Below are 24,309 nucleotides of genomic sequence, written 5' to 3' on the forward strand. Positions count from 1 at the left end.
CCATTCACACACTCACACTTGAGGATCATTTAGACTAGCTTATCCACACATCACTATGTTTCTGTACAGTGGAAGAATTCAAAACAAATCAAACAAAATAAGAATATTTAAAATTGGTCAGGATTCAGTCAAGCAGGTGTGATCAAACCCTAGAGGTGTGAAGCAAGACAACTACTCACTCAATTGTCTTCAGATTGGATAATTTTTTCTAACTTTTTTAAAATTTGTATTCAAAGATACCAATGGTGACATTTAATTAATCATTACTGTCATTATCATAAAGTGGCCAAAGAAACATGAACACACCACTACCATCCTTACTTATAGACTAATTAAAGATTGGGATGTGAAACTGTACAATAATCTAACATGGACACCTAACCATAAGATTCATACTATATGCTCTTTATATATCCCATTTCACATTTAGTTCCCATTTGCTTTTATAATGATCTCAACTCTTCTAGAAAGATGTTCCACTAGGTTTTGAGGTATGTTTGTGAAGATTTGTGCTCATTCAGCCACAAGGGATTTAGGGTATTTTCCACACATGTAGGACGTTTTGGATAAAAGGTGAGGGGGGCTATATTAAGATGGTTTGGACATGTGCAGAGGAGGAACATGAGGTATATGGGGTAGAAGAATGCTGAGGATGGAACTGCCAGGAGGAGGATAAGAGGAAGGCCAAGGAAGAGAATTAATGGATGTGGTGAGGGAAAACATGCAGGTAGTTGGATTAAAAGAGGCAGGTGTTGAAGACAGGGTAGTATGGTGATGGATGATCTGCTGTAGTGGCTCCTAAAATGAGCAGCCAGCAGAAGAAGACGACAAAAAAGAAAAAGATATTGCTCTACGGTAAGGGGGCCTAGAATGCAGTCATTCAAAATGTGTTCAGTAGAGTTGATGTTCTATAACAGACCACTCAAGATCTAGTACTGCAACCCATGTTAACCATATCTTCACTGAAATGATGTTTGGGTCTCCTATTTCAAGCGCAAAAATTTTAATGCTATCACATCCAAAGTCATCCTATGCAAATTTTGTAATACAGCTTGAGGATGAAACACATATAGTTAAAAAATATTGTCCCTCTTTAGCACATATTTTATGGCTAAAAAATTCAGATCAGTATCATATCAGGAGTTGCGGTAAGTAGGGAAACTGGGTGCTGTGAATAGCTTTATTGATCAGTGCGGACTAAAAAGTGAAAGTTTATAAAGTATAAACCTTGTTCCAGATTTAGAATTTAATTCGTTTCTCTGTATCTATAATAAAAAAAAAATTATTTAATGCAAAGGTACAAAATATGCTTTATTCCTGGTTACAGTATTTTTATTTTTTTAATAAAAAATATATTTCTCATTTCTAAATATATTTAAGATAAGATTGTGTGTTTATTGTTCAGGCACTGGTTGAAATAACGTTGGTGTTATTATAAACACATGAGATGATTTCTTTGATGCATGTGCTGGTGGAAACAGTCCAATTTGGCAACCCAGTCCTTTCTCTTGGCATGCAGCGTTCAGTACCACGGAAAGCTCCACAGGTCCAGATTTTCGCGTGCAAAGGTGGTAGTTGTCAAATTCCAATCTGGGAATCTAGTATAAAGGACTACATTATGTATAGCTTCACCCATGAAACCATAATATCTAGGCTTCTGGATATACAGTATGTAGACTATAGGGAGACCAAATATTGCACTTACATTCTCTAAATATTCGATTTGGCAATCATAAGATTATAAAGATTTTTAAATAGTAAACATTTTGGTGTTTGTATAGACTGCATATTTTGTTATTTGTTGTCCAAGTGGTAAGCAGTGTGCCTAGGCCTATAAGTAAGTAATCATTTTAGCCTAATTATGCATAAAAAAAAATACGCTACTGTTCCTTTAAACCGACTATATTATATCAAGCTCTCTCTCTCTCTCTCTCTCTCTCTCTCTCTCTCATGGTGTGAAATGTGACTGCGTCCGTGTATCTCAGCTGTCAAAGCACCAGGACAGCTAGCTGCATCTAGAACGGAGGAATCAGGCAGATTGGGGTTAGAAAGCGGATAACTGCACGAACAACAGTATTTGATACTGATTGATATAACTACACTCACCACTCATCAGTACAAAAGTGTGTGAAACTTCGTTTTGCATTTCCAAGACACAGTTGAAATTAGGCGGAGGTGAACATTATACGAGCTGATAAGAGAAACGAAAGGTCTACCGAGGAGATTAGGAGAAGATCTTTAGAAGAGCGCGGCTGTCTCTGAAGTCGAAGCTTCTCGCGCAATGTCGAGGAAAAAGGCTCAAAAGGGCAAAAGCGGCTGTGCGAGTCCCTCTACCGCCAAAGACAACAACAACCGATCCGGCAAAAGTGGCCTGGTGACAGGAGTTCAGGCTAATGGAGTGGTGCATCCGAGCCGGGCATCTGTCAGCAGTAGTGAATTCTACGACGTCGCGTTTAAGGTGAGCAACCATGAACTATATAACCCAGGCTAAGAAATAAACAATTTTCACCATTTGATCTTTGATTTGTCCCTTAGAGGAAACCTCAGAAGTTGTATATGGAACCAACAGGTTTCTTTTACACAACAGGCTTGTTCAGAAGAACTTTTGAGTAACCCCTGAAAAAGGGTTCTTTGATAGTCATGTTTTCTCATTTACTTCCTTTTTTTGTAGGTTCTTACTAATACTATAAGATAATAATAATAATTAATAATAATAATAATGATTATTATTATTATTATTATTATTATTATTATTATTATTATTATTATTATGGACCATGACAATTCTTTTAAAAGAGTAAAACTTTTACATAAATATCTGCATGATCAGCTTCCTGCATGATCTAACATTTTTATATAATTTTACATTGTTTTACATTTTAAATCTTGATTTGTATTTAGTCGCATAAAGTCTGCCTTGCTTTGAATTTTGCAGCATATTTGATTGGTCAAAACTGCAGCTTGTCTAAAACAATTTATACACTTATCAGCTACAGTCAGTGTTTAGTTTAAAGATAAGCACACACCTGTGTGCACACAATGTTTGCTACACATGTTGTGAACAGATGCAGAAATGAGATAAGTGATCTTTAGGGCAATGTGTAATTGACTGTGGCTGCTGGGTGCATTGCCAGATCCTGCAGAGTGCAAACAGCACATACTGCAGCTGTGTCAATAGGCAGCATCATTTGCAACAGTGGAAATGGCTTAAAACAGTTACAGGTAAAGAATTTTATATATACACAGAATTTTCACAAAAAATAAGAGCTTATTAATGCACAATTAAAAATAGTTCACAGTGAGCACAATGAGTCAAAAAGCAAACCCCATTACCATATTATTAGTTGGCAAAGCAACAGAATGCTTTTGGCTCCTAGAAAAGGGCTTGGGTAATTTAAGTGCACTAAATGCTAATGTGTACACATATCTCCCTTCTGTTTCGAAACAGCTGGTGTAAGTAGTACACTTTTAATCTTATTTCATAAATCAGAATAAAAAAACACATGCATTATCTATTATCCAAAGTTCGATGGAACAAAACCATCAAATCTATAAAAAGAAAAAAACACATTTGCTACAGCATTACTTCTAGCTGTTTTATTCTTTTCAATTACAATTTACAATTGGCAAATATAGCCACTCTATATGGACATTAATTTACCCTGTCTTTTAAGTGTCTTTGTCATTTGATTCTTTTTTGTATGCATATACTGTGTATGAAGGTGTTCTCGATACCAAATCATTAAATAAACTAATCATAAATGCAAAAGTTCAGGAATCATCATTAAAAACTGTAATACAGACAGTCAATGTGGTCTGAAAAAGCAATACATGTGGTTTATTTTCACATTCTTGAATGTTCAAATTCTGATATACAAGTATGTGTTTTTTACTGTGGCTCAACTGACTGCAATGCTGAAACATTTTCAAATAAATTTTATACATGCATTTATTTAACACGACCTATTTTATGTAAAAATAAATTATTGATTCAACATTAGCTTTGTGGAAATTGTTACAATTGACAAAATTATACTGTAAATCCACTGAGAGAAGTAAATCCACATTAAAACATTAAGTGGCTGTTTAACATAATACACACTTGATTATTACTTGCATAGTCAGGTTCACAGTTTCTTGAAGGTGAACAGCACTATTGTTTTTCAGACAAAGGTGAATGATGCAAAACAACTGGAGACATTCTCACATTTACTGAAATACTGTCTCAAGAACATAAAAGGAATTAGCATTTACATGAGTCAGATTACATACGTTTAATTCATTTAATGCTAAAAATGCAGCCCTGGAAAACATGTAAGAATACATGCTTTAAATGAAGTACTTACGTGGCAGCTTCAGGAATTATAAGGTTTGTATGGAGAGCTTGCTGGCTAAAGGTGGAAGAAAGGAGAGACAGGTGACAACGTCATAAGAAAATGCTTTATCCTGTAAAGAATAAGTACACACTCAGTTTGGCATCTCTCTCCCTCTCCCAAGGCTCTTTTCTCTCCACTTTTTTTTATCCCTTTCCTAATCTACTGCAACCAAGAATATTCATTAGGTAAATCATATACAGGTGTATAATTCTTAAAACATATTCACAACCCGGCACTCACTCACTTGCCCGCTGCCATGTATTCCTACTACCCAACTCACTGCCCAACTCAGGCTTGTAGCTGACATCCCCCGCAATCGATGTGAAAGAAAATCATCCACAGCCACCTGTGTCACCAATTCCACATGGTGATATTTTTCATGCTATTGAACCATTAGAGTGGAGCATGGTCTGAACAGAAAGTGATGGCTCGTCCGAGTAGATAGAATTGAAGGTTGAAGACAGCCCATTTAATTGCCAGGCATTCCTTTTTGATATTGCTGTTCCAGTTCTCACACAGAAAAAGCTTATGGCTGATGTACAGCATGTGATACTCCTCCCTTCACTTAGGACAACCCTGTCCTCAGCCACCTGTACAACGCATTTGTCTGTAAAACAAAAGGGAAAGAAAAGTCAGAGGAATGAAAGAGTGGTCCACCACATAGTGCAGCTTTTACCTAAATGAAAGCCTACTGGCACAATCTGTCCACTGAGCTGGATTTGATGTTCCCTTTATGGCAAGATCACTCAGAGGGCTGGTGAAATCTGAGAAATTACGAACAAACCTATGATAATAGACAGCCAGCCTTTTTTGGTCTTGGGTTTCGGGCAGGTCACCATTACTGCTTCTTATCAATTTGGGGAGGTGCCTGCCCATGACCCAAGTGGAAGCTCAGATACTATAAATTGGTAATATTACATTTTGATTTATTCCTACTTAATCTACAATAAATTCAACTGCTGTTTTTAGAGGGTCTTCCTGATGAATGAATACTAAAATCACAGACAATTAATTCTTAGTCTAAAGTAGCTAGGTTTAAATTAAATGTGCAAATTCGACAAGAAAATTAGTATAGGGCCCTGGGGTATTATAAATAATAATGAATGAAATTGACTGGTTAAACTTATTTTTGGAAGCTACATACATTACCGTAATTTCCGGACTATAAAGGCGCACCCACTGAATTTTACAAATATTTTTATTTTGAACATAAATAAGCCGCACCTGTCTATAAGCCACAGGTGTCTACACTGAAACTAATGAACTTTACACAGGCTTTAACGAAAGACACGTTACACACGGTGTAACGGGTGAAATATGTTGCGCTTCCTTTAGGAGCATAGCAGTATTTTGGGAATAGCCTGGCACTGCATTTTCCAGTATTACTGCGTGTGTGCAAGACCAAGTTTCTTTGACTAACCCGTAACGCTGTTGCCAAAAAAAATAAAAAAGCACGAGTTTTGGAAACCTGTCTGTGCTTATATGATTTCTGTTGCAACTGGAGTTAGCGAGCTCTCCCATGACCCAGACTCAACGCGTTACAATGGCTTGTATCTAAACAGTAGCCTACCAAGCAAGTCATTGTTCACTGTCTTCCTCCTTTCTTTCACAACTATTTCTCTCTGGAGTTTATCTTATGGCATCGTTGTGCATTTAAAAAAACACACTGATTCTGTGCAGCTCAGAACACAGGTGAGGTGCATTTTTTCATTTCCATTCGGAAATTTCATTGGTCTAATGTTATGGGGTTCAGTTTTTTGGCTTGAAGTTTTTAATGTTTAAATTGTTATTATAAATAACTGCAACACCACCTGGTGTATGTAACAATACCCAGGAGTACTAGCGTTATTTAGTGCAGAATATTTGTTGGAGTTTGTCCATGTTTCTGTTAAACACAGTACATTAAACTTCTGATCAGTAATAAAATTAATTTATAATCAGCACATTTGGCATTCAGTCTTATCTAGTTATATGTTAATTAAAATAATATTTAACATTTTCAAAGATTTTTACATTTTGGTTTTGATCAGGGAACAGTCTCAATATGGTGGACCCTGAGTGACAACTCAGTGCAGCTAGCAGATCGTTGGTTTAGCCTACTTGTATGTTCCCTGGCCTTGGCTCTGGATTTTCATTGGTTAACTAGTCCTGTTCTAAAACTATGAGTTATAATTCAAGTAATGAGAGCAGCACTTTTCCAAGTGGAAAGGATACCATTTTTCTTAACAGGCCGGGTTTTGCTCCAATATTCTATAAAATCCAGATTGATTTTGGAGCATCAGTTCAGCAGTTCAGCGACTACATGCATTTGGAATGTGGCCAGAGCACACTACATCAGAAAACTAATCATTTGTTTATTTACACATAATAATTGACTATCTTCGATAATTGACTGTCTGACTGCTATAGATACTGGTATATACTTAAACTATACTACTGGTGGTCCTAAAACCCTAGCTAATTTTACATGCCTTACAATAGAGTCTCCCATATCCAGAGCTCTTTTAGGTTTCTCAGTGGCTGCTTCACTCAGGAAAGCAAACCTGTTAGACATGCGATGCAGAGAAAAGTGGTGCTTTAATGGGTGAGCCTCAGCAGAGTCATCACCTATTTGCCCCACTGTGAGGGCTCTAATGACAGACTCTGGGAGGTGCTAACTCCAGCTACGGCATCTAGACTCAAAAAAGAAAAAAGAGAAAGCAGCTAACGGAAATTATAAAATACAATAAATGGAAATAAAAAAAATAAAATACAAAAAATAAAATACAAAAATATTTAGGAAATTGCAAGAAATTACTAAAAAACTAAACTAATAATTACATCAATAAAAGCTGACATGCTAACTAACCACTGACTTGATGTTATGTTTTGTTTCCCTGAATCAAATCGTGATCGCCACTAATAAATATTTGTGTATATCTGCCAAAAGAAAACAGACACATTAAAGTTAGGATGAGGGGGTGGAGAAAATTGCGACATTGGGACACCATTCAATAAGAGGTAGAGGCAGAAGGACTAAGAGAGAGGGAACAAGAATGAGAGAGGGCATGGGAAAGACAGAGGTGTTGTCCGTCCCTGGATACACTGCCTAATGATCTTCAGCCAGCTGGACCTGTTGGTGCTGGCAAAAGACCCTCTCCAACACCCTCATTCTGAGTCCAGCATGAACAGGTCACTTAGCTTATCACCACTGCACTCCTTCTCCAACAGCCACTTCTGCCAGGCATCCCAAAGCAGCAGTGTGAACACAATGGACTGGCCAGCCTCACAGATCACTGTCTGTGCTGAACAGTATCGCCCAGATCAGCGTAATCTAGCATGCAGTCAGGCAGGAGCTGCTGGGCCATGAGCTGGGATTCCCTGGAGAGAAGTGGAAGTTCAAGTGTTCTTTCCTATGTTGAATGCCTCGTTGTGGCTGTGTCCTCATACAGCTCGAGGAGAGCCTGCGCTCTGTTGCCACATCCTATTGAGTGTGGGTGTTGGCTGTTGGAGTTGTTGCTGGAGCACTCTGCTTTTTCAGCATTCTCAGAAATGCCTTCTGGTCCTCCACCTAAGCTTGGAGCAGTGCCTGGAAATGCTGATCCTGCTTGCAAGCACCTGGAAGAGGCCTTGGTGTTATCCACTAGACCTTTATGATGGCTTTGTGATAAAGACTTTATGTTTCATGCACAGGTGGGAAGTAACGAAATATAAATACTACGTTACTGTTCTTAAGTAGATTTCTTTGTCATCAGTACTTTCCTTTACTATGTATTATTTTAACTTTTTACTGATTAATTTTTTACACAAATATCTGTACTTTCTACTTCTTACATTTTTAAAACAGGCTTGTTACTTTTTTTTTGTTTTAATTCATTGATTTGCTGAAAGGTCAATATTTTTTATTTTCACTGCGTGCCGATTTCAGCCCATCAAACGATTTTCTGTCATTGCGCGTCTTTTTCAATCCACCGGTGCAGAAGTAAAGCTAACGTAGAGGAGACAGAGGGAGTCAGTGATGTAACATGACTGAGAACAGAGACATTCTTGATCATCATCATCATCTTTTTTCTGCTTGTGTTCTATATGTGGATGTTTAGCCTGGTCACATTAATTATGTAACAACATTTTTAATTTGTTTTGTATTAATATATATATTAGGCTGTCAAAATTCAAACGCAATTTTTTTTTTAAGGGCACAAAATTTTAATAACGCAATATCTATTCAGCGTGTATTTCTGTTTGACCGTTTTTATAAAAAAATATATAAATAAATAAGTAATTATAAAAAAGGCGAAATTAAAACCTTCAGCACAACATACATTTATTCAAATATTTAAATATTTTAATTTATTGACAGCCCTAATATTAATATGATGTGAGGTCCACTTACCAGCGTGACACTATAACAGGTAATAATAAATACTTAAGTACGTCAGAGCCCAAACTTCTTTACTTTCTCTTAGTAAAAAAGTATAATTAGTACTTCAACTTTTACCCAAGTAATTTAAAACATGAGTATCTGTACTTCTACTTAAGTAAAGAATGTGTGTACTTTTACCACCTCCCCATTTGGGAATTCAAGCTGCGTTGCAACGCTTTGGGAACGCATCACGCTACAAAATTGCTGCGCGGTGGTGACGTCATTAGCTTCTGCTTGTTCAGGCAAGCGCTTTGTGTGTGATTTCTATGCAAGCATGGCTAGCAAACAAAAAATATATAATCTGTGTGTTCATCCTTGCCCCCGTTTCATTACAGGGAAGGATACGCATGATCGATGCATTGTTTTCTTTGTTTGGGAATGAAGCATGCTTAATCGGCTCTCGAGGGAGTCGATTGTTTGCATTGTAGCCGCATGGTTAAGCGTATGCTTCGCTCCCAGAGAGCATGCATGGCTATGCGCATGCGGAGAGTTGGACAAAGGACTTAGCTCTGGGGCTAAGGACATTAAGGAGTTGCGTCCTGCGGCCGACCTAACCCTTAGGGCCACCAAACACAGCGTGGCTGTTGGCTGATCCATGGCAGCCCTTGTAGCCACAGAAAAGCATCTGTAGCTCACCCTGTCAGATCTCCCTGACAGGGATCGGGCTGTGCTGCTGATCCCAGAAAGAGAGCATTGCCAAATGGTCCCCGTAGGGAGGCCCTAAGCCTCGAGGGGCTGGTTCCCTTAAGAGGTTCCCTTACTTTGTTGTTTCGAAGAAGGAAGGCGGGTTGCGTCCGATCCTAAATCTGCGCTCCTTGAAACACACTCATAAGGCTCAGGTTCAGGATGCTCACTCTCAAAGAGGTTGTGTCTCAGATCAAGTCCAAGGACTGATTTGTCATGAAAGATCTGAAGGACGCATACTTCCACATAGCCGTCTTTCCTGCACACAGGAGGTTCCTGAGGTTTGCTTTTGGGGGTAAAGCTTATTAATACTGGGTCCTCCAGTTTGGCCTAGCACTCTCACCCCGCACCTTCACAAAATGCATGAATGCGGCTTCGGGGCATCCCCATTCTGAACTATATCAACGACTGGTTGATATTGGCTCGATCAGAGCTTCAGAGGGTCCCCTGGTGATCTAGTGGTTAAGATGCAGCTCTCTCACCGCTGCGACCCGGGTTCGATACCCGGTCAGCGAACCATCCCCAGCCACTCTAAGTGCCGGTCCCAAGCCCAGATAAATTGGGGAGGGTTGCGTTAGGAAGGGCATCCAGCATAAAACATGTGCCAAATCAAACATGCGGAGGATCCGCTGTGGCGACCCCTAACAGGAGAAGCCGAAAGAAAGTTTAGAGCTTCAGGGGGTTGAGCGGGCTGCACCTCTCACGTAAACTGCCTGGAGATGATGGCTGTGTTTCTGTGTCTGAAACATTTCCACCTAGACCTAAGAGGCCACCATGTGTTGGTCCATAATATCAACCACCAGGGGGGTCTCCAATTTGCTTCTGTGGCGTCTGTTTACTACGTGGTTTGAGCACCACAGGTCAGACCCAGTTAACTGCCCGGTTGGTTCAGTTCTGGAATTCTTGCAGGAACAGTTTGCTATGGGGTTGTCTTTTTTCACCCTGAAGGTTTACGTGTCCACTATCGTGGCTTATATTACCCCGCCTGTGGGGCAGTCGCTGGGTAGGCACCATCTTGTGACACATTTCGTCCGTGGCACCCTGAGGGCTGAGGCCCTGGACGCGACCCAGAGTGCCTGTCTGGGACTTGGCCGTTGTGTTGGCAGCTCTACCGGAGCCCCCTTTCGAGCCCCTGGCTGAAGTGGCCCTTAGGTATCTGTCTTTGAAGACCGTTTTCCTCCTGACAATTTCTTTCCTGAAGAGGGTCGGGGACCGACAGAGCCTGTCGGTCCCCGACAGTGCAGCAGGCCAGTGCATTCCTCTAGTTACCATACCCAAGATGCCAACGGCTCCCTCATGACCTGTCCTGCTGCAGAATGCACTCCTCCGTTCCTATCCCCCGACCAGGAGAAGCAAAACTGTCTGCGCTGAGGAGTCCATGGAGAAAGTTGGAGCAACTGTTTGTCTGCAGGTGGGTAGTGGATGTTCTCTCATCATCTTATGAGTCCTCTGGTCTCTCTTGGTTTTGTATGTAACCCCCAGTTCCCAGAGGGAACGAGATGCTGCGTCCCCGGGCCACACTTTCTGCATCCCTGCGGCTCTTACCTGCTCTTTTTTGCAGAAGCTAATATCGCTACAACCGCGCAGCCATTTTGTAGCTCCTGGTTGTTCGCGAGGTCCTATTGGCCAGATTTTACACGTAGTTCAGAGCGTGGACAACGTGAGGCGTTCCCAAAGCGTTGCGACGCAGCGTCTTGTTCCCTCAGGAAACTAGGTTTACATAAATAACCTAGAGACGGTCTCATGTGACTGTGTGACTCTTTTCCTAGTACAGGGTTTCAGCACCAGTGTGGTGAGCTTTCTGTCTCAGGGTGGAAGCAAGGAAAGACAGGCGATATTCTGTCAGAGTCATGCTTTTATGTTTACTTTCCTTTTCAGTGTTTAAAACATACAACAAGCTCTCCCTTTGTCATCTGGGATGTGTCAACCTATCAGCCACTGACTTCAGCATAGTTTGGAAGGCCATCCTGTTGGCCTCATCAGTATGCCTGGTTTGGGAGGCCAACCTCTCAGTGTATAACTTAACCATGGCTTGAAAGACTTGTTGGCTTGTGATTTGAGCTTGGATTGGTAGGCCTCCATGTTAGCCTCTAACATGAGCTTGGCTTGGGTGGTCATTTAATTGGCTTCTGGCATGATCTTGCCTTGGGAGGCTACCTAGGCCACTTATTTCTTGACCTGGTTTGAAAGGTCACCTGTCTGAATCTCATGTGAGCTGGCCTTGGCTTGGGATCCTGTCTAAGTTAAGTCCAAAAATAAGGGAACAGGAAAAAAGAAAATACATTTTAAATACTTTTTAAAGTCTATGGAAACAAAACGAGAGAAGAAAACCTAAAAATCTTCTCAAAACCTTGAATTTTACAAAAAATATTTATTATAGCAAACAGAATCCCAAAGCCGAACAGACAAAAAACATACAGTTCAAGTTATAAACAGCACTGGAGTCACAGACATACTTTATTTGTATAAAACTGCTTTCAGACAATGTCCATTGTTAAAAAGCACTATAAAAAAATACACAGAAAGATTTAACACAAGTAGTAATAGTTAACTAATAATCAGGAGGAGGACAGCATAAGGGAACAATGGGACACGTGGTGGAGAACAGACAACATAACAGGCCTAACCCAGATAAGACCCCAAAATCCTTATTACCCTAAACCAATCAACCTCTGGCATTAGCTTGGCAAGAACATTGGCCTTCCTGTCAGGCTGTAGATGCCAGAGATTGACACTGGTTTGTGATGCTGCCCTGTTAACTTTGAACTTGAGTTTGGCTTTGGAGACTGCCCTTATTTCTTATTTTTCCCCAGCCTTCTTCTCTACACAGCAGCTTCTGTTCAACCATTGAAAGTTGTTTTTGCCAACACTTTATCTCCTAAACTTCCAAATACTGTACAATACATATGCAGAGACCAGATATTGAATTGAATGAAATGCACATGGCAGCATAAACAATTAATAACACTAGGGCTTTGTAGATCTAAGGCATGTGTTGTGCTTTGAGAGCTGTGATGTGCTTTAAGAGCTGCAAAGTGGTTTGAGAGCTACGATTTGCTTTGAGAACTGCAGCATGCAGTACTGTAAGGATATTGAGCTTCAAATAAATAGAGTCAAATAGACATTTGTACAGTTTCAGAATTTTAGCAGTTTAAGCTGGGTCAAAGTATTTTCTGAGACTCATGTTGATATTTGAAAATATGAGCAGCTGGAAGGAGAGAAAAAAGTAAAAAAAAAAAGAAAAGAAAAGAAATTAAAAGTGAATTAGTTTCCTATGAATAGAAACATACCTTTATACAATATGTAAGATTGCAATCTTACACCTTGAGAGAGAATTGTTATGCTTTAAGAAAAAAAGGATATGAAAATGAGAGGAAATGACAAAAATAAAAGAATATTAAAAATGAAGAAAATAAAGAATTAGAAAAGGTAAGATGTAAGAACAGGATTGAGTGCAAGAAATGAACCGTCAATATGGTTAGAGCAAGCAGACGGAGAAGACATTTTGTTAAATAAATATGATGAGACCACTCACACTTGCTTATTCGCTTCTTATCATGCTGTGCCTGGCTAACCTAATAAGTTTAATTATATCATTGCCTGCAGCATGCTGCATCTGCTAAAAGAAAAAAGTAATACAAAGCTACCTGAGCTGTTGTCTGTCATCAATTCTCATAATGTCACTATTACTATCCAAATGCATTTGATAATATAGGAGAGAGCAGATGAATACTAAGAAGTTAGTAATAATAAAAAAGTCCGTAGTCAAACATCAATGACAAAAGCAAGAAGGGATAACTACTGTATGCAGTCATGTCCAAAACATAAGCTTGGTTTGAGCAATAGGTATATCATAGTGTATATAATCAAGAAACCTAATGATTTTAGGTATTCCCTACATTATTAAATTGTGATTCATGCACATTCAGGTTGTTTTTTTTAACGTGTATTTAAATTTAGTGAGAGAGGCCACACATGCTTCAAGCTCTTTGCATGTGTGTGTGTGTGTGTGTGTGTGTGTGTATTATATTTTCATATGCAAGTAAGACATAAACTCCTCAAAAATGTATTCAGGTTCCATCCTTAATATAGATACCTTTATATAGTGAGGTGTTCATACAGTATTGATATTCCAAATATAACCCCTTTTCTAAATTTTCCTCTGTCTAATACTAAATCTTTGTTAAGCTGTGTAATTACAGTTGGCCTTGTGTTGACTAGACCATTCAAATTTTGCTAGCATTGTTAACAGAAGGCATTCTTTTCTGATGGAAATTTATTTCCAGCCCTAACACATGCATTGTACATTGTGGGATAGCAAAAAAAATAGCAGTCAAAGAGTGAATGCATATAAAGGAAAAGGCAGCACTCTGGGTGGTGGTTATACTTATACTATATACTTATAGGTTGTGAATAAGCTAACATTTCTGAATGATGATTGCATTTTTTAGGCATTTTCATAAGTTTTTCAGTGATTATAAAGCAAACAATAGGCCTTATTATTAAACTGCTGGTGCAGACATGGAAGGCATATTGGCCCTGGTGGTAGCCTAGGAACAAATGATGCCATTATAAAAAGAGGTAGCTCTAAAATGAGGTAAAGTGGTGTGATTTCAAAGCAGGTTCTTTTTTTCCTTTTTATCACCAAAGGTTGTTTGACAGACACGAACACACACTGACCATTCAGTGTAACCTCCAGATACTGTTGTGTGTCAAAATCATAGGAGATTTGCAGGTTGTGAAAAATGTGAACTAGTCTATTGGGTACAGCATCCATGCCACAATTAGAATAATGAGATCATACTATTCTTCTTGTTTAATGTGAATGTTAAATTCTCTTTACCTCTATCTGTATTTTTTAAATTGTGTTGCAACATGATTGTCTAATTAGATAACTACATGCATTTGCAGGTGTATAGATGTTACTAAGTGGACAGTAAGTGTGAGATATATATATATATATATATATATATATATATATATATATATATATATATATATATATATATATATATATTAGTACATAACATGAGAAATTATATTTCATGTCAATAATTGGCTTCCTGACAAGATGTATGACAAAGGCACTCTCTATAAGCTCATGTATAATTCAGATTATGCAACTGCAGAGATGTTTATGTCTGTTATGATTGCCATTTTCATTTTACATCTGTACAAAATGTGAGTCTTGACAACTGGTAACACAAGCACAATTATATGAATCAAAGTGTGTTGGAAAAACACCAGTGCAGTCCTACATTTTTAAATGTTACACCCCATGTTGAGCCACCTCAGTGTTGACAAGTTTATTTCTGACTGAGTAAGAAAAAGAAAACCTGGCTTATGCCCAACCAAATCAGCAAGATGATATGTTTTACACTGCCCCTCATTTCTCTTCATAATCCAATAAATGATGCACATACTGAATAAATACAGATGGAAAATTTGCTTTCAAAAAATTATTTTGAAAAGGTTTTCATTCAATCTTTTGTGTTGACAGTATAATTAAGCTTGAATTAAAAAAAACAAACAACCCCCCACCCCCAAATCAAGTTTGTAAAGAATGGATTGGAGTAGAAGATATTAAATTGCCTGCTAAACGGCTGACCTCAATCATATTGAATTACAATTTTAGTTTTATTTGTATAGCACTTTTACCAATATTTGGGATAAAGCAGCTTTACCGAGATATATGTTATAACAAATTTTTATTATTTGTCCAATCCTCATCTGGTTGGCACCAAATGTCCATTTATTATACTTTTATCATTGTTGAGTTGTGCTGTTCAGTGAACTGTTTATTAATTACAGTCAAAAATATCCCTATCATTATCCATGATCCATGGTCCAAGTTGGCCTTCATGAATCTTTAGGCTGTTCAATTGGAGCAATTCTCAATTCTCAAATTGAAGAAAACTCCATCCAGAGGTAGAGTGTCAGGATGAATCAGGAAGATCTAGAAAGAAGAAATAACCAGGAGCACTGATCACTGGTACCTCAGGAGCTTGATGTTTAACTTAACAAAAAGGGAGAGAGAAATAAAGATTATTGTATTGTATTAGTATTGTTATTATTATTAAAGTTAAATACATTTTACAGTGTGATAGAATTGTATTGAACATCTTTAGGATGAATTGGAACACTGGCTGCACCCCAGGCCTTCGTAATTTACATTTACTTTACTAGTAGATTACTAGTAGAGTAGTTTACTAGACTTTACTAGTGCCATTGTCGCTAAATGAGCACAAATCTTACAAAAATCTAGTGGAATATCTTCCCAGAAGAGTGGGTGTTATAAGAAAAGCAAATTAATTAAATATGGAATGGGATGTTCAATAACCATATACCAATCTTTTGGTCATGTGTCCACTAAGTATACACATATTTGTCTATGTGTGTGTGTGTGTGTGTGTGTGTGTGTGTGTGTGAGTGTGAGTGTGTGTGTGAGAGAGTGTGCACACATGCAGAGTACTAATGAGTTTTCTTTGCTCCAGGTGATGCTGGTAGGTGACTCAGGAGTAGGGAAGACCTGTCTGCTAGTACGTTTCAAGGATGGAGCATTTCTGGCTGGCAGTTTTATTTCTACTGTGGGGATTGACTTCAGGGTGAGTGTGACATACACAGACACAGTCCCTTGAAATTTCACCATAAAATCTCTTGGTATTGACAAATTTAATAAAAATGTATTATATTCCTGTTTTGCATGACAGCTAATAAAGATTATAAAATTAATATTATATTATATATTTCAGTAATTAGTAGGACAGACTATTAAACTTGGAAACTATTATAACTATTCCATTGGCGTTAAATCTGACATTTATTGAGGCCAGACCTCATGGGGCTCATTAGAGATTTGTAGTAGGCTGATTTATTAAGAGGGTATTCAGGAGACTTCAGGTATTGATTTTTTAATTAAACTGACATACATTGATTGAGAGCTTCTCTAGATGTTTAAAGCTATTGGCCTGTATAACAATTCAAGAAACAGAGTCTCTGTCAATAATATTGATGACAACACTGAAGCAGTAAAAAAAAACAAAAAACCCAAAAAGGTTTTATGGTTAGGGAAATGTTATGGTATTTTTAAACAGCCTTAAATCATTATTTTTATTGTTTAACAAGAACAATACAAATAAAAACATGTTCTTTGATTTGGTAATTGTGGTTTTAAAAAAAAATGTTTATAGTTATTTTAGCATTGTTTGAAAGACAACACACCAGGATATTGTTTCTAATGTTTCTGTGATGCCATTGTGTATATGTACAGTGAGGAAAATAAGTATTTGAACACCCTGCTATTTTGCAAGTTCTCCCACTTAGAAATCAGGGAGGGGTCTAAAATTGTCATCGTAGGTGCATGTCCACTGTGAGAGACATAATCTAAAAAAAAAAAATCCAGAAATCACAATATATGATTTTTTAACTATTTATTTGTATGATACAGCTGCAAATAAGTATTTAAACACCTGTCTATCAGCTAGAATTCTGACCCTCAAAGACCTGTTAGTCTGCCTTTAAAATGTCCACCTCCACTAGATTTATTATCCTAAATTAGATGCACCTGTTTGAGGTCGTTAGCTGCATAAAGGCACCTGTCCACCCCATACAATCAGTAAGAATCCAACTACTAACATGGCCAAGACTAAAGAGCTGTCCAAAGACACTAGAAACAAAATTGTACACCTCCACAAGGCTGGAAAGGGCTACGGGAAATTGCCAAGCAGCTTGGTGAAAAAGGTCCACTGTTGGAGCAATCATTAGAAAATGGAAGAAGCTAAACATGACTGTCAATCTCCTCGGACTGGGGCTCCATGCAAGATCTCACCGTGGGGTCTCAATGATCCTAAGGAAGGTGAGAAATCAGCCCAGAACTACACGGGAGGAGCTGGTCAATGACCTGAAAAGAGCTGGGACCACCTTTTCCAAGGTTACTGTTGGTAATACACTAAGACGTCATGGTTTGAAATCATGCATGGCACGGAAGGTTCCCCTGCTTAAACCAGCACATGTCCAGGCACATCTTAAGTTTGCCAATGACCATTTGGATGATCCAGAGGAGTCATGGGAGAAAGTCATGTGGTCAGATGAGACCAAAATAGAACTTTTGGGTCATAATTCCACTAAACGTGTTTGGAGGAAGAAGAATGATGAGTACCATCCCAAGAACACCATCCCTACTGTGAAGCATGGGGGTGGTAGCATCATGCTTTGGGGGTGTTTTTCTGCACATAGGGCAGGTCGACTGCTCTGTATTAAGGAGAGGATGACCGGGGCCATGTATTGCGAGATTTTGGGGAACAACCTCCTTCCCTCAGTTAGAGCATTGAAGATGGGTCGAGGCTGGGTCTTCCAACATGACAATGACCCGAAGCACACAGCCAGGATAACCAAGGAGTGGCTCTGTAAGAAGCATATCAAGGTTCTGGTGTGGCCTAGCCAGTCTCCAGACCTAAACCCAATAGAGAATCTTTGGAGGGAGCTCAAACTCTGTGTTTTTTAGTGACAGGCCTGAAACCTGACTGATCTAGAGAAGCTCTGTGTGGAGGAGTGGGCCAAAATCCCTCCTGCAGTGTGTGCAAACCTGGTGAAAAACTACAGGAAATGTTTGACCTCTGTAATTGCAAACAAAGGCTACTGTACCAAATATTAACATTTACTTTCTCAGGTGTTCAAATACGTATTTGCAGCTGTATCATACAAATAAATAGTTAAAAAATCATATATTGTGATTTCTGGATTTTTTTTTTTTTTAGATTATGTCTCTCACAGTGGACATGCACCTACGATGACAATTTCAGACCCCTCCATGATTTCTAAGTGGGAGAACTTGCAAAATAGCAGGGTGATCAAATACAGTGGAACCCGGTTATGTCGATGTCCTAGGGGGTCGCCAAAAAGCATCGAGGTAACCGATGTTCAAGATAAACGAAAATCAAAATAGCGGCAATTTATTAACTTGCTTGAAATTTCTTTATGTACATGATGTGCGTTAATAAATGAGAATGTGCATGCACGTGTTTTTGAAGGTTTTTTTTACACAACAGCGTTGCCGCGATTTGTTTGATGAAGGCATGCTATAAAAATACATACAGTACATGTTTATCTGTCAGGAATCCACCTGCCACGCCCCCTTCGGCCCCCTTCAGCGTGGCATGTGCCTTTTCGGCCGCTTTCTCTGAAGCTCCGCTTCAATCGCACACATATGGTGCTCGTTTAGCATCATCACCAGCTCCTATTTAAACTTCCACACTCTCACTGTCCGTTATTGTTGGTATATGTTGGTTCACGGCGGTCTCTGTTATCGCGCATGCGTATCCCGATACGTGCCTTACCACCGGCACTCTCTCAACGGCTGCTCTTTTCTTTCCAAAGCGCACCACGGATTCCCCCCCGATCCTGCCGATGTTCATTCTATGCTTTTGGATGGTCATCACACGTTCCGCGCCGCCAAGCGCGGCTTTCGCCTCCCGTTCATCGCATAACATTTAACAACAAAAGGCATATGTGCACTAACAGCAGAGATTCACCAGTTGTCAAGAATCCACCTGCCACGCCCCCTTCAGAGGCTGTCATTGCCTCCGCGCGCTACCAAGCTCGCAGCGCAAATCATGCACAGCTGAAGCGCGTTACTCACTCACTCCCGGCTCCCATACTAACCGCTCACTCACCCACTCGGGTCCGTTATTATATGTGTTCATGCGTGGTCGTGTGTATGCTGCACCCGCTACATACCGTCTCATCCCGGACTCCTCGCTCACTCCACGGCTGCGTTTTCCTTCCCCAGCGCACCTCGGACTTTTGACGCTTCCCCGTCGCTTCCTCTGTGCCGCGCTTCCTCGATAACGCACCGTTGATGTTATTATTGGACTGCCGTTTGCCGGATTATCCCGATCTACGCGGTTATTTTGTGTTGGCTCTGCCTTTGTTAAATAAAGTTTCTGTTTGCCGTTACTCCGGCTTCCGCCTCCGCACCACGCCTAACACCAGTATACAATACAACACCTGTAGCAGCTGTAAGGCTTGATTTTTCCGCCACTTCCGCGAGTTCTTCTGCGGCTGCACCGAGATAACCGACGTTAAATGGAAAAATTTCCCCCCCTTGTGTTCGAGATATTAGGGTTCGGCGACATAGAAAAAGTCGACATAACCGATAAAAAATGCTTAGAAAAAGCAAGAATTTGGCGGTTCCACTTCAAAAACGTCGACTTAATAGGGTTGGCGAGATAACCGAGGGCGAGATAACCGGGTTCCACTGTACTTATTTTCCTCACTGTAATCCGATGTTTGAACAGGGTTTTCTTGGAGCTCTTTGGTTTTCTCCCACCTTCCAAAACCATGACAATAGTAGTAACTGACTAATCCAAATTGCTCATAAGTCTATATTATTATAAAGATGTACAGTTTTTGTGCATGAAGTGGACTGGCATTTCATCTGGCACTGACCCTAAATTGGATGAATGATTTAACTGTACTATACATAATCAGATGCTTGCTTTCTTTAATTCATAATAAAGTATGTTTGTAGCATTATGTGAAATATACAGTCATCCAGTTATCAGTCACCTTTGGCAATCATTGACTGACAATTGTATCACTTACTTTTTTACACCCTACGATGCAATTTTCAAATCAATCCAATCAAATCAAATTTTATTTGTCACATACACATACATACAGGGTACGACATGCAGTGAAATGCTTTTAACGACGGTCCGGCATGAGGAAATAAAAAAAAGGGTAAAAAAAGGGGGATAAAAATATAAATATAATAACAAAATTTAAAGAAAAATATAGTAAGAAAAGGCAGATAAATAAAGATATCAGGATATCTAAATATATATGTATATATACATACATTACATATATACTTATATATACACATACACGGAAAATATTTTATGGCAGTGTGCAGTTAACCAGTAAACAACAGTAAACATTAAACGAGTTAGGCATGTTTTTGATTGTCCATAAGTGTCCATGTGCAGTAAGGTGTGGTGTAAAGTGTCCCAGCGGAATGTTAGGCATGTTTTTGATTGTCCATAAGTGTCCATGTGCAGTAAGGTGTGGTGTAAAGTGTCCTTGTGCGGAATGGTGTGGTATAAAAAAAAGAATATAAGAAATATGAAATAAATATGAAAAAGAAAATGAAAATATGAAAAGTAAAGTGCACTGTGCTGTGCAGGTCCAGTGTATAATGTGCCGTAGCACGAAAAGTGTGATTGTGCAGGGGAAAAAAGTGTGATGATGGAAAGAGTGGGCCAGTTCTTAGATCCTGGATGTTTCCTGGTTTAAACTCCGAATGGCCTGCGGGAAGAAGCTCCTCCTCATTCTCTCTGTGGTCGCTTTCAGGGAGCGGAAGCGTTTCCCCGAACGCAACAGAGAAAAGAGTCCATTGTTGGGATGGCTGAGGTCCTTCACGATTTTCCTGGCTCTGGTCCTGCACCGCATGCTGTAGATGTCCTGCAGGTCAGGAGCTCGGTGTGGATGGTACGTTCAGCTGAACGCACCACCCTCTGGAGGGCTCGTCTGTCCTGCATGGTGCTGTTCCCGAACCAGGAAGTGATGCTACCCGTCAGAACACTCTCAATAGTGCAAGTGTAAAAAGTCTTAAGCACCTGAGAGGGTAGTTTAAAGTCCCTTAAGCGTCTCAGATGCCGGGCCTTCTTCACCAGGGTGTTGATGTGACAGGACCAAGACAGGTCCTGTGTGATGTGAACACCCAGGTACCAGAAACTGTCCACTCTTTCCACTGGAGTCCCGCAGATGTTTAGCGGTTGGTATGACCGCTCCTGCTTCGTGCTGAAGTCCACGATCAACTCCTTAGTCTTGCTGACGTTCAGGAGAAGGTTGTTCTCCTGGCACCATCTCTCCAGGTTTTTAACCTCCTGTAGGTAGGCCGTCTCGTTGTTGTTGGAGATCAGGCCCACCACAACGGTGTCGTCAGCAAACTTGATGATGGATGTGGAGTTGGAAGTGGCCACACAGTCATGTGTGTACAGCGAGTACAGCAGGGGGCTCAAAACACAACCCTGGGGGGCTCCAGTGCTGAGGGTGAGGGTGGATGAGGTGTGTTTTCCCACCCGTGCAGCTTGTGGTCTGTCCGTCAGGAAGTTAGAGATCCATTGACACAGCGGCAGGCTGAGTCCCAGGACCTCCAACTTAGAGGTGAGTGTGGAGGGAATTATGGTGTTGAACGCTGAACTGTAGTCCACGAACAACATCTTTGTGTAATTCCCGTAATTGTGTAATTTTGTGTTATTATCTGTCATATAATCTGTATTCCTATCCAATACTCATACTGTCTTTATTGTCTCTCATTGTCTGTATTGTCTTGTATAATCTGTTTTTGTCTTGTCTTGTATGTTTTGTCTTATATAGTCCAAGCTAAATGTATAGTTTTATTTATGTTTGTACTTTGAGTCACTAACAGCCGGAGCCAAATTTCTTGTGTGTGTAAACACACTTGCCCAATAAACCTGATTCTGATTCTGTTATGAATCAAATCCCTTTTACAGCATGTACCTTGTTTGCTTGTCTGAAGTATTTAATTTAATTATTCATATGAAAGAAACCACATTAAATGTATTTATTTGGAAAATTAAATAATGAAGCAGAATCCAATTAAAGTATAAAAATGTAAACAAGTCACAAGTACCACAAAGCACAGTGTCTACCCACTGACAAAAATTAAGTACACATGAGGTATGAGAGAATAAGAGAATCAGAAAAGCAAGTGCTAATCATTAGTCAAAATATGAAAGATTCAGTGTTATGATGAAAATTGAAAATGAAAGTTTGCATCCTTCAAGTTAATAGCCAAAATGCATTGAATAATATGAAAATGCAGTCAAACAACAACAGATTGGTCAGAAATATTTTTTTTACTATGTCCCGAGACAAATCCTAGAATCAACAACTGCTACTAAATCGGTCAATCTTTTGCAATAGCCACCCCAGTATGAATTCAATTCAATATATTTTTATTTGTATAGCGCTTTTAACAATGAACATTGTCTTAAAGCAGCTTTACACAGATAATGTGGTGATAAAAATGAATAAGATGTTCTTTAAAAAGTTATGTAAATATGTGAACCTTTTAAAAACCTGTGGTCTGAATCAAAGAACACAGTCCATATCCACAAACCCAGGAATATAAAGACCATGATGCTTCTACAAGTGTCTACAATCTTGTGAGACACCACAAGGAAAGACAAGTCATTTTTAATTCAGTGGTTTTTTAAGCAAAATTGAAAGCACTAATTAACCGAACAGTGTATAGTTTTTGTTTAACATATAATTCTTTTATGTTGAAGCACAAATTATAGCAAATTGTTTCACATTTTTTATTTATTTATACATTGTAGTTTGATAAAGGGTGCCTATATTTTTGGAGTCAGCCTTAGACTTATGCTCTCAGAGAAAGAGTACTTGGGTGTTTTGTTTATTTAATTATATATATATTTATTTTGTTTTTGTGATAATTATGGTTGTATGATAAGGTTAAGGCATTTCCTGCGCTATTCAATTGTTATACTGAAGGTTCTACTTTATTGTACTTCATAGCAAGACTCATTTAAATGATGTTGCCCCAGTGCAGTTTTAAAATTTACTCAAATCCCAATGCTACCTGTATGTGAGTAGAACCACAAAAGGTTGAAGGCTGCATAGACCTTTGAGAATTGCTTCTTGAGCACAAAGAAGTGGTAAAAAAAAAAAAGCCACTTGGAGTGTGTGCGTGGGCGAATGTGTTTGAGAGTGTACAATGGAACAGACTTTTCTGAACAGCGTGCGCTGGTCATAAAGTACCAATAGGGAAGATAGGGACTACTAAAAATATATTTAGAAATTGAAACGGTCTCTCTATATTAAAAATTAAAATATATCACTAAGGTTTCCTCAAATAACTCCAGTTAATTTTTAATGAACGACTGTGGCTTCCACATTTGGATTCCAAAAAACAAAAATAAAAGCAACATTTGCCTTTCAAGTCTTCTTAAAAACTAAATGCACAAATTATATTAATTGATACAGTGATATGAAAGCTGAGGACATTTATTTATTGTGGTGATTAATTAATTCAACTAATTTGTTGCTTCTCACTTTCTAATGAGGAAAATTTGAAGCAGCCCTAAATCAGCACCACCATTTTAGTACAAAATTGATACATACTGGGATTTCTTCACATAGTTTTTGTCACAATGTCAGAATAAGATCTTAAGATTGCAAATACATTATGCAGGAATGTGTTAAAATATATTCATAATTTTTTAAACATAAAGCAATAATACTGAATTATAAATAAGAAATCTATATTCTATAACTATAGCCACCTAACATTGACTACCCATTTTGCTGAATAGTGGTCTCAGACGTGTTGGTACAATGGTTAAGGGCTATGGGTTATTGATCAGAAGGTCTGTTTTTTTTTTTGTTTTATGAAAATGGCACATATTAAGTAATAAAAATATGCCTAATTGAAGCTCAATGCTGATCTGTTTTTCAATATGTTTGAAACAAACCTTCTAACTGATTTAACTGATGTAAAAAAAAAAACTAATAAAACTTTAAATAAAAGTTTAAGTATAAGAGAGCCCTCAAATTCAAAGTAAAAATGAAATGCATTAGCTTTTTATTGGTTATTTAACTGTTTATTGGTGTTTAACTTTTATATGAAAAGTTTTGATCTTTTAAAAGTGAGGTAGATAGAGATAAACATGTAAATAGGTTTTACTGGTGCTTCATGTACACATACTAAATGCTGCTATTTCAGGTGCATACCCTATAGCTTAAATTCTCTTTTTAACCACTATATATATATATATATATATATATATATATATATAT

General features: G+C 38.7%; 1 protein-coding gene across 2 annotated transcripts in view; it reads left to right on the forward strand.

Moving 5' to 3' along the window:
• The first annotated feature begins 1,518 nt into the window (after nucleotides 1-1,518).
• The window catches only part of LOC124397063 (ras-related protein Rab-26-like), a 111,596-nt gene continuing 88,805 nt past the window's right edge, over nucleotides 1,519-24,309 (forward strand). The window contains exons 1-3 of one of the 2 annotated variants that reach the window (XM_046866519.1): nucleotides 1,519-1,837; nucleotides 1,986-2,458; nucleotides 15,957-16,067. In XM_046866519.1, the coding sequence (XP_046722475.1) occupies nucleotides 2,282-2,458; nucleotides 15,957-16,067 (288 nt within the window). In that variant the 5' untranslated portion in view covers nucleotides 1,519-1,837; nucleotides 1,986-2,281. Of the gene's footprint in view, nucleotides 1,838-1,961; nucleotides 2,459-15,956; nucleotides 16,068-24,309 lie in introns of those variants that run through there. The other variant, XM_046866520.1, reaches the window with a different exon arrangement.

Source organism: Silurus meridionalis, chromosome 14 (genome assembly GCF_014805685.1).
Source record: "Silurus meridionalis isolate SWU-2019-XX chromosome 14, ASM1480568v1, whole genome shotgun sequence".
Taxonomy (NCBI): Eukaryota; Metazoa; Chordata; class Actinopteri; order Siluriformes; family Siluridae; genus Silurus; species Silurus meridionalis.